The sequence below is a fragment of the Lytechinus variegatus genome, chromosome 3 (genome assembly GCF_018143015.1).
Source record: "Lytechinus variegatus isolate NC3 chromosome 3, Lvar_3.0, whole genome shotgun sequence".
Lineage (NCBI taxonomy): Eukaryota > Metazoa > Echinodermata > Echinoidea > Temnopleuroida > Toxopneustidae > Lytechinus > Lytechinus variegatus.
The window spans coordinates 17,137,852-17,150,216 of record NC_054742.1 but is presented as its reverse complement, the minus strand read 5'-3'; the positions used below and the strand labels follow the sequence as shown (position 1 = coordinate 17,150,216).

At 33.5% G+C, this 12,365-nt stretch overlaps 1 protein-coding gene across 1 annotated transcript in view; it reads right to left on the bottom strand.

Moving 5' to 3' along the window:
- LOC121410360 (multiple epidermal growth factor-like domains protein 11) overlaps positions 1-12,365 on the bottom strand; it is a 67,432-nt gene that overhangs the window by 17,222 nt on the left and 37,845 nt on the right. The window contains exons 8-12 of the mRNA XM_041602393.1: positions 10,804-10,924; positions 9,167-9,405; positions 3,573-3,613; positions 3,102-3,171; positions 1,043-1,225 (exon numbers count right to left, since the gene is read on the bottom strand). Of these exons, the coding sequence (XP_041458327.1) occupies positions 1,043-1,225; positions 3,102-3,171; positions 3,573-3,613; positions 9,167-9,405; positions 10,804-10,924 (654 nt within the window). The remainder of the gene's footprint in view (positions 1-1,042; positions 1,226-3,101; positions 3,172-3,572; positions 3,614-9,166; positions 9,406-10,803; positions 10,925-12,365) is intronic.

Sequence of the window (12,365 nt, the reverse complement as noted above, 5' to 3'; positions counted from 1 at the left end):
TCTATGAGTTTGTGTTTGAGAAGGAGTTGACATACATTTTGGAGATTGTAGACCAAGATAAGGATGGAGTAAGGATAAGGGATAGGAAGTAAGTTATATAGGTATTGAAAGGAAGGGATGAACCTCTTGAAAGAAAAAATAGCAAAGGTCATCAGGATTGAAGTATGAAGGATTTAAAGTAATCTTATGGTCTGAGGCCTTCAAATTCACAAACAGGGTGGGTTGGAGACATACCCATATAAGGATCAAATTCACAAAAAGGTGTTAATCACCATGAGTATGAGATTTGATCTGATCCTACCATTTGAAGTCATTTAACCAAATTTAATAAGAACCTCAAGATGATGTGTAAACACCTTTGAGAATTAATGTCTCTACTTCATGTCATAATATACATTTCCAAATTAATTTCAATAATAATTTGTTTTATTTGTTATTATCATAGACAGAGAATTAATAGTAATGCTTCTATAACTTGGCCTGTCTTACAAAGCATTACGTCTGATCCAATAAATCGTAACTCTGGAAATCCATCAGTGTCATAATTTTTTCCAGAAAATTTGTACGATATCCTTGGTATGCAAAGAAAGGCACACTGAATATTCAAGAAAACATTGCATATATGACTTTACATGATATCTAGAAAATATTTTGAAGAAACATGCATTTTAGATGTTGATGTCTGCTTTCCATAGTTGAGATGATCAGATCAATCGTAATTGTGATTATTCAGATCAATCGTAATTGTGATTATTCAGATCAATCGTAATTGTGATTGATCAGATCAATCGTAATTGTGATTGATCAGATCAATCGTAATTGTGATTGATCAGATCAATCGTAATTGTGATTGATCAGATCAATCGTAATTGTGATTATTCAGATCAATCGTAATTGTGATTGATCAGACCAATCTTTGTAAGATGGGACCCTAGAGTATTTGATTTAGCAGATATAATTACATGTAGGAAACCTAATACTTAAAATCATTGACAAATACATTTTAAGTAGTAACTAATGTGATACCAATGGAAATACTTACATTCTTCCCTGCCATCCAGGTGCACATGTACAAGTTCCATCTACAGTGTTGCAATGAGCTCCATTTTGACATTCACATATCTGATAACAACCATTGCCATAAGAACCAAGAGGGCATGTAAAATCACATTCTGAACCAACATAGCCGGTGTTACACTTACACTGTCCAGTTATGGGATGACAACTGTATGTGAGAATGATAGAAGAAATGATTTGTTGATTAGTTGTAATACGCAATGCATACAGATAAATACAGAGTGCCCCTCTAGTGAAGGCCATTTCCAGTGACCAATGAAACTGTTCTTTATACACAGAGTCATCATACTCACAGTGTGCATGATGACTATGTCATTGTGTTTGCCTAACTCTGTAGAAGTTCCCTGTCTAATGGAGATACTTTAAATATGATCCATGGTATTGTATTATGTCTAAATTGATATATTCTGCACAAATAAAACAATTATGGATGATCACTTCGGAAGAAAACTTGATTCAAATACTTATCCAGTAAAGTGAAAATTTTGGCTTGCTACCTTCATAAGAATCATGCTCTCTCAGTCTCAACTCAACTTAAAAAGTTAATATTGTGCAAGTCAATGAACAATAGGAAATTGTCACGAATGATTTATTTGAGGACTTGTAGTTTAAAGCTTGTGTATAGTTTTGGTAAATCCACCAAAATGCACCTATCACTATACCAATTCATTGCTAGCTAATATGAATGGATATGCCCTATAACAGTTATGATGTGGAGGATATGAAATGAAAATGTGTTTTACAGGATAAATTTTGCGATTTTACATGGAAATTTAACTTGATCGGGTCACCCGATCAAATTAAAATATCTGTGTGTTTTTGTTTTTCAATTAAATACTATTCCAAATCATGGAATGGGCTGAAACTTTCAAGATATGTTCTTTGTCTGTAACTTTTGGATATCTAATCACTAAATTTATAAGATAATTGCTTGAATGCCCATTTTTTAAATTTAAAACAAGCATCGCCGAGAGAGGGCGCTATATATCCAAGATTTGAATATTTGAAATTTTCTCAGAGAAGTGCAGTTGGAAAAATATCTAATGGTCTCTACGCTTCAGTAAGACTGTCATATTAGATGATATTCGATTATCAGTGACATTATTGACCCTTTACCAAAGCTATGCACAGGCTTTAATTTCCTCAACCACCATACACATACACGTGTATCATAAGATAAGACCTTACAGACTTATAAATTACATACATGTAGTGAATGTGGGCCTCCTCTTATAATACATTTATCTGTTATTGCACCTGTAAAGATTAAATAATTAATGGATGTGACAAGACACTGCTTTTTTATAGGAAGCTTTGTCTTCCTGTTCCAAGGGGTATTCTGTCATCTTGAGACATGAATCATATTATGTTACAAAAATGACAACAGATTGATACCAGATGTACTAATGATCATTCCCATTATACAATACAATAAAATGGACACCTGAAATGTCTAATCCTTCAAAACATATACAAACTTATAAGCAATTAGCAGCGTCTCACAGACATCATTGTTCAAAAGACAATTCCATGTTTTCCATGTCTTACATTACATTCAAATCAATGCTTTAAAGAAAACATTCCTTATATGTAACAACATATTAGATTTTGAACCATATATCTTAATGCAAAATATCTTTGTAAGATAAACACTTTATATCTTCAACAACACATCATACACTTATTTCTGATGTGAAACAAGTGGATAGGCTGATTGCCAAAAAGCACTTAGTAATGGGAAAAATATGTTCACACAAAACTCTTATTTCTTGTCCTATGAAGATACAGATTTCTGTTTTAAGGACAAAGTTTTTTCCATGGCATTCAACTAAATAAAGTCTTGTCTTATTTACACAAGACATCTAACTTGCAACACAATAGTGTATATATACCTAGGGCCATGTATTAGAAGCAGCTACTGTCTTATCTCTCACTCATCTGACACATGAAATGTTTTAGATGTTATTTTGGAACAACATGAATTACTCAGCTGATAGTGATATCAAGTTATATTTGATACCTACCTTGTAGAGTGTTCAATATTACAACTACAGAGACTCGAACAGTTATTTCCATACTTCCATGAAGGACATACTGCAAAGACGAAAAAAAGCAAGAAAGACCAAAAATGATAAATTTTCAACTAAAGCAAACACACATTACAATCAGAATCCTTTACCTTAGTCATGGTAATTTCCCATGTCCCAAAAGGTCAGCTCATTCTGAAATAAAACTCTTACATAACCAGGCAGGAACTGGCCTTATGATGGTAAAACCTAGGTACCATGTTTTGTTATTGTTTTCTCAGGTCATTCCTCTATGTCATAAAGGCAGATGTATAGAACTATTTTGACATCAAATGGCAACTACTGTATGTTTCTTGCATTTAATTTAACATTGCAAAAAGAGATAAATATTGAAATAATATAAAATAACTTAAAAGTTCTGAATTATTATTTTTTATCAAATACCACTGAATGTTATTGAGTACATACCGCTCTCTTCACAATACTGCCCAAGGAATCCATCTTGACAGCTGACACACATGAAATAAATTGAGAAATAAGATGCATACATTATTGTAAGATTAGACAAATTCACTTCAGGTTAAATGAATTAAAGCAAGATGGAAGAAAATGAAAGGGAGAGAAAGAAGCTATGAGTGAGAGACAGAGAAGGGAAGACAAGCAACAAGAAGAGATATAAATCATACCAAGACAGAAGAGTGAGCGAGAGGAAGTCGAGATGTTAAGATAGACAATCAAAATAGAATAGATAAAATTTATATTGAACATAATCAAGAAATGTGATAGAATAACAGGGGAAGAGACTGAGTAATAGTGACATACATAAATGTAGTATACATAAAGTAAGTTAGGTATGATAGACCCAATTCTGACAAAGAAACCCTCCTAACATCCCAAGAGCTGTCAGAATGATAGTATATCAAGGACAAAGCGATACATTGTTACATAGATTTGTGGTTGACCCAGATATACATACGACTGAGAACCAATCCAATCCACTCATAACAGACACTGACAAAATATGAAATTTTGTTGCCTGAAAATATATTTGCGGTCATGTAGGAGGCAACATGGGGTATATTATATGAATTTCCCCATTTAAAGAAGGAACATGATGTCACTTCTAAATAGGTCAATTTCACGTTATAATTTGTTCTTAAGAATAGTTCTCTTATGTATGCACTGGACTTGTCAATGTTTTCTTATCACTAAAACTTAGTTACAAAGTTTATTAGGACATGATTGTATGAAAGACCAAGACATGACCAAAGACCAATGAATAATCTTGTAATTTAGCAGAATATGGACTTCCAATTTTCAAAGCAACTTAAAGATTCACTTAACATGGAACTGCCGATCCATGAATTTCATAATAATGTTCCTACAGACATGAATCCATACAAATAAATGGAAAGAAAGACCCATATGGATATCAATAAAAAGAAATATTTTTAAAACCCATTGCAGTAACATTTATATAGTGTCTTATAACCAAAATACAAATCAAATTCTTTTTGGAAATGGTCTGCATGGTCTCATCGGCAAGCCAAGTTTTCAGAATTAATTATCATTTTATCCAAAATACTTCTAAGGCTCCATGATACTGATTCTCTATTTTATATACCCAGCTTGTCAATGTGCAATGATGCACACAAAACCCCATGGTTTATTAGACTTGCACTTTCATGGAAGAGGAAATTTCAAATCATACATAAGTCTGAATGTCATCATGAGAATCCTAGAGAGCTTATATTACACAGCTAGATAATCTTGCTTACTATGACAGGAATACTGTAAATATGCTCAGGATCACACTGTAATGTTACTTTTTCTATCAGAGTATAGATTAGGTGGGACATGGTAGACCTATGCAGGATAATAAATACTATTGATTGGATCCTTTGTAACTAACTTGATCTACTTTCAATGTATTTATTTCAATGAAAATAAGGTAAGTTTGAAAATTTGAGTAACATTGCAATGTTCATGTTGATCACAGAAGATGTAGAAAACCAATTATCTATATTTACTTGCAATATCTTGAAAACTTAAAAGTACATAGTACCTTATGGAGAAAGAAAAGGAAACAACAATTTCTTGGTTATCAATGTGGGATTACTTATGACACTCTTCAGAGTAGGGATCTCTCAACTATGATTTCCTTTTCCCCAATTGCATCATTTGACCTTTGACAAATGGATCCTAATTTCATTTCTTACTTTCCTTACAATGAGTCTCATTCATATTTTCAGAAGTCTCATGTTAGATCTATAGGGAACGAAGTGGACAATTTCCTACTTCACAAAACCCTATTCAAATAAAAATGTAATACCACATTCATTGACCCTAAATGACATATAACCCTGATCATGTTACCTAAGACTTGAGTAAGATGATTGGTGATACTTGATTACCCCTATGTCCATATTTCATGAACTATATCCATGAAATTTCAAAATTATGATGGTTATTCAACACTTACCCCAAAATGGCCAATGTTCATTGACCCTAAATGACCTTTGAACTTGGTCATTTGAATGTAAAGGGATGTTCAATGATACTTGATTACTCCAAGCTTTATGAACTAGATGATCGATCTAGATCCAGAAACTTTCAAAGTTAAGATGGTATTTAACAAATACCCCAATATATCCAAAGTCCATTGACCCTAAATGACCTTCGACCTTATAGTCATGTGACCTGAATCTCAAGGAGGATATTCAGTAATACTTCATTACCATTATATACAAGTTTCATGAACTAGGCTCATATACTTTCAAAGTTATGATGACATTTCTAAAACTTAGCCCTTACATGTAGGTAAAGATTTTGATGTTGGTTCCCACTACATTGTCTAAGTTCATTGACACTAAAATGCCTTTGACCATGGTCATGTGACATGAAATTCAGGCAGAATGTTTAGAAATATTTTATTACCCTTATGACCAAGTTTCATGAACTAGGTCCATACACTTATTAAGTTATTTCATTTCATAAACTTAGCCTTAGACTAAAAATTCAATGTTGACGCCGCCGTCTTCGGAAAAGCAGCACCTTTAGTCTTGCTCTGCTATGCAACAATTTATAACTGTGAACTAATAAATGAAAAAAACTTTTTTCTTTTGTTTATCACATGGTGCAAGAATTAAATCAAAAGTAATGGTTTTTGGTAAAATTTTGGATTTTCTCTCCATAAGCTTATGTTGATAGAAAATACTATAACCCAATACGGAATTAGGTCTTAAGATTATGAATTCCCTTTCTTTTTAAAACAATTTGTTCCCTGTTTAATTCTTCTCCTGGTGAATATAAATCCACACTGAGGCATCTTTATGACAGTGCCTTTAGGGATATATCAACACAAAAACGAAGGAAGCAGTAATCAAAGCCACATCCACACACTACTGAATATAGGAAGTGTGAAAGCACCAAGGTTAAGAATCTTGATCTCAATATCATCTGCCGACTTTCACATTCCACTGAGTATAGAGTCATTAGAAATACATCAAGGGAACACTATAAATATAAGCATAGCTTCTTGATGAGTACATTATCTGTATTATCTGTATGTGAAGATGAACATGGGACCAATGAATTGACTCATTTTCTAGCTGAGTTTAAGCAACCTTATGAAAGAATCATAATTCAGAACATAAACCTGAATCACAATACAACAGAATTAGGGTTTAGATGACTTTCATTCTAATGCTGTTCTCCTTGAATTTGGGCTGATTCAGTGCGCATCACAGTGCGCAGTTTGACCCATACACTAAGCATGTACGCACATACACCGGAAGTATAGCCTGACACAGTGACCTGACTGACGTCATAAAATCATGATTCAAATAATGTTTATACAACCTTTTTCATTCGTGATTCCACAGAAACGTACATAGTTCCAAATGCCCCATTTTTTTTTTCATGTTTGTGATTTGAAATACATTTATTTTCACTTTTGACTAAGTGCACCATAATTTTGCAGAATCATGATTTGAATCAAGATTCAGATCATGATTCTAGGGTAAGAAAGTTGTGCATAAATACACCCTAATAGGAATGATTCTTACACCAATGTATTAGCATTAAAATGATACCAATATAAAATATTAACAAGTGGAATGCCTCTGGCCGTCTCACCTGCATCACGCGGTTCAATTTAGCAGCAGTGCTAACTTTGAATACTACTCTAACTCGCACAAGATGTTCAGTGATACATGGTTACTCTTATGTCCACTTTTTATGAACTAGACCAATAAACTTACAGAGATATGATGGTTATTCAACAAAAAACCCCAACATGGCCAAAGTTCATTGACCTTACATGACCTTTGACCTTGATCATGTGACCTGAAACTCAAACAGGATGTTCAGTGATACTTGATTAGTCTTATGTACAAGTTTCATGAATCAGATCCATAAACTTTCAAAGTTATGATGGTAATTCAACAGATACACCCAATTTGGCCAAAGTTCATTGACCTTTGACCTTGGTCATGTGACCTGAAACGTGCACAGGATGTTCAGTGATACTTGATTACTCTAATGTCCAAGTTTAATGAACTAGACCAATAAACTTTCAAAGTTATGATGGTAATTCAACAGATACCCCCGATTCGGCCAAAGTTCATTGACCCTAAATGACCTTTGACCTTAATCATGAGACCTGAAACTTGCACAAAATTTTCAGTGATGCTTGATTACTATTATGTCCAAGTTTCATGAATCAGATCCATAAACTTTCAAAGTTATGATGGGAATTCAACAGATATCCCCAATTCGGCCAAAGTTCATTGACACTAAATGACCTTTGACCTTGGTCATGTGATGTGAAACTCATGCAGGATGTTCAGTGATACTTGATTAATCTTATGTCCAAGTTTCTTGAACTAGGTCCATATATTTTCTAAGTTATGATGACATTTCAAAAACTTAACCACAGGTTAAGATTTCGATGTTGATTCCTCCAACATGGTCTAAGTTCATTGACCCTAAATGACCTTTGACCTTGGTCATGTGACATGAAACTCTGATAGGATGTTCAGTAATACTTGATTAACCTTATGGCCAAGTTTCATGAACTAGGTCCATATACTTTCTAAGTTATGATGTCATTTCAAAAACTTAACCTCAGGTTAAGATTTGATGTTGACGCCGCCGCCGCCGTCGGAAAAGCGGCGCCTATAGTCTCACTTTGCTTCGCAGGTGAGACAAAAACCAAATATCAGAGCAGAATTTCATTTTGGCCAAAATATGCCTTTTCAAGTCACTTAGACATTAACATAAGCATATAAAATGGAAACTATTCACTGAAGATGCTACTGAACATTCACAAATATTCATCTACATTACAGATTGTGAGCATAGTCTCTAATGCAACTTCAAACCTATTAACATACTGGTGCAAATACTAAACACATACACTCACTAAAATAGGTACAGCCTCTATAGCAATCAACTCATAACTGATTAACATATTGGCATAGATACGAGACACATACACCCACTAAAGAAATCATCAAGTCTGCTTCAATTTGCACAATTTCACTGCCTCGCTGCACTCTATTAACTGGCAAAATTGGTTTCAGACAAAAAAAAGGGACCAAAAACAACAGTACCCTAGGGATTTGTGATAGGAAACATATTGATCTCACAGTTTACCTTATGATCCTATCACGCTCACGCGCAGCTTCCGTCAACAAGTGGACACTTCTGACGTATTGCTCTCTTCAAACTCTAGCATTACATATCTGTACTAAATTTCCAACTGATTCTCATAGCCTAAAAGTAATGGCAAAGAGATGACTATCATCTGAAAACATTTTTTTTTAATAGTTACTTAGGCAAGGACAAATAATGAAGATTCATGATAACATATCTTCATCACACTCAATTTCTCTTTCAAGCACTACTACCTAGTGCACTTTCAGAGCTTTAGAGCTTATGATAATTTAAAACTGAAATATATACAAAACTGACCCATAATTTCTATATCTTAATCTCAAGTACAAGTAATACAGCTTTGTTTGTGGAAAAGTTTTGATAACTTGTCCAGCTGTGCTTACCTGCAGCTGCCATCGACGGTAGAGCAGCGTCCTTCATTCTGACACTGACACTGCTGATGGCAGTTGATGCCAAAGGTTCCTGAAAGACATTGCATTTCACACTGATCTCCTTGATATCCCTTAGGACACTGACACGTGCCATTGACAGGGTTACAGGAGGCACCATTGAAGCAAGTACAACGCTCACTGCAATCCTGGCCAAACCGGCCTTTCCGACATGGCACAGCACACACTGCACCCTGTAAAACAAATAGTAACAACATGAATACTATGGGCTATAACTGTACTCAACTGAAAACGAATCAACTTCAGTATATGTTCAATAATAAAAACTCCATTAAGTTTGATATTTGTTAAATATAATACTTGTACAGAGTAGATCTCTGTCAGTAAAGATTAGACTAGATTTACAGTTAATCATCCAATTAGGTGGGATTCATACAGATATGGCCTACAGGCTCTACTTTACAATTAACATAGCTGGTGAATAAATTAGATTTCCTATGCATCCTAACAGTTAGCTAAAGATAGTGTGAAGTACTTGTTTTTATCAATTAGAATTCAAACCATGCCAGATATATGACATGTCAATTGAACTAGTACACTATATGCTCTCAATAGTCAAAGCTCCATCATCAATAAAATCTAATAACTGAATTAAAGCTCAATTATAAGGAAGATGTTACTTTAATCTGCAGATCAGAAGCAAATAATGATATTCTTGGATTTTTGGAAATGCAATTGTTTCATTTGAAGATAATATGTAAAGTTTGTTTGATACTTTCTTTTTACATATTTGAGTCTTTTATTCATTTTTATAATTAACATATATATCAACAAACGAAAATACAAACTTACTAAAAATAATTACATTGCTACAAGTCAAACTTTACAAATTAAATAACAATAATGATTTCGACAGAGGTGGGGAGTCTTGATACTTGACAGAAATTTAGTTTTACAAAATGATATCCAAGCAATTCATATACACCTCAATTAAAAATGGTTTAAAGGTCAAATCTCATTTCTTTTCAAAATTCTTATCATGATCCAACATAAGAGAAACCAATTCAGAAAAAAGTAAGCAAAAATTGGTTCAATTGCAAGAAAGACAGTCTGGCAAGTTCCCCAAGTCTGCGCAGTCTCCTTGTCTGTGCATACACGTATCCGCGCAATTCTAGTAAAAGAAGATATGTGACAACCACAGACTTTACACATGCAATGCATAGAAAAGTATTCATTAAAAGATCCTACTTAAAATGGTGGAAAATAATTTTGTGCATTTCATGTGATGTCCTGAAAATGCAGTCTTTTCATCAAAATCCCTGAATCGTGTGAGTGAATAGGTGCACAAATATGGGTACCATTTTTTGGTTTAATCTGAAAATGACAGCCCCAGGTTTTTTTTTTGAAAATCATATATTTCTTTTAATTTTTTATGAGATATTTGGTACACTTACTCATTATAATATATAAGGAACATTATCAACTGAAATATTTTGTGAAATAAAAAGCAATTCATGTTAAGTCTTAACTCAAATCGTTAGGCAAGCAGACTTGGGGACCAGCATTATATGTTCAAAGCAGACATCCATAGAATTCTTTTCTTTGACACGAGGATTGCTCATATTCCTTACCTTCCATCCTGGTTTACATGTACACTTTCCAGTAGCAGGGTGACAGACACCATTGTTCTGACATTGACATTGGCTGGCACAGTTTGCTCCATGTGTACCCTCAGGACAATAATCATGACACCTGCATCAATACAACATAACATTTTACTTTAAAGGTAATTGCTAGTTTTGGTAAAAATATCAAAATGAGTTCATACAGAATCCAATGAAATGACCACCAAAGTGTCCATTTGTATGAATATAACGCATGTACCAAAGGATTCTGGAAGAAATTGTGTAATTGCTGAGAAATCAGCAAATAAGCACTTGATTCGGGTATACATTGTGTCATTGTCCCACGTGCTCTTATCTGCGTTGGGGATCTTCGGTGTGAACATTTTTCTGCGTAGATTTCACAAAGTTCAGTTAATGTAACTTACCAGATCTAGATCCTCGATGTACTGACAATTAAGCCTTCTTTTACAGACTTTCTCATGAAATCAGTGTTTACTGCAACTACTGGAATTTCTCTTTAAGGAAACTCAATAACGATGTGTATTGGAGACCTAATATTGTGTCTAGCTTCTCTAATATTCTTCTTCAAGGATCAAAGAATTTTGCATATTTGAGAATATATTCATGACGAAAAATATAGCATAAATATAGCATATATATAGCATATAAATATAAGTTGCTTTGGACTATAAATGCATTAATACTATGAATCAGGATAATAGTGATAGAGCTCATGAAACAAATAACAATCAATAATACAGAAATGGCAAAAGTGCTGCATTTACCATCATGGTTCAATGTGGTTACAAAATTATTACAACATACAAATCATTTGCGATTCAGCATATTGTATATGGACACAATAACATTGAGTGTGATAGTTGAAAATCCGAGGGATAGTTAAAAAAAAACTAAGGAAAAGGAAATAGACAAGGAAATGAAAGTTGTTTGTTTGCATGGCCTCATATAAACAGTTGAAACTAAAACAAAGTATTACTCATATATAATTGATATAAAGAGCCATTACACATTTTTATTTGATGAGACATATAATCTGAAAGAAATTACAAATTTAAAACAATTCCTTATCATGTAGTGCCATTGTTATTATAACAAATTAATTGTTTTAGATAAAATAAATCAAACATCTAATTTACCAAAGAAAAATGCCATTAGATTGTAAAGGAAAGTTTAAAGTATAATGACTTGCAATTAAAGTACAAAGCACAAGAAACTTTTTGCATTTCAATGAAGTGAAATTTAGTTATAAAAAAAACATAATTTTCTGGAAAATGCAAGCTCTTAGGACAGGAAAGAAGGAAGGAACTTCAGGAGGAGGATACAACATGTAGAAACTTCCACCACTCAAACATTTCCTGCACTTTACATGAACATTTAAGTATAATATACAAAGGCTGGGAGTGAAGAAATATAATGAAAACACCTCAAAATCTGACTTCCATGTGACTTTCCCCAACCACGAATTGAGCTGGGCTGAAATAACTTTCCCATACTTATGAATTCATAAATTAAGTGATTTGGACTTTCGCAACTGCTGAATACCACAA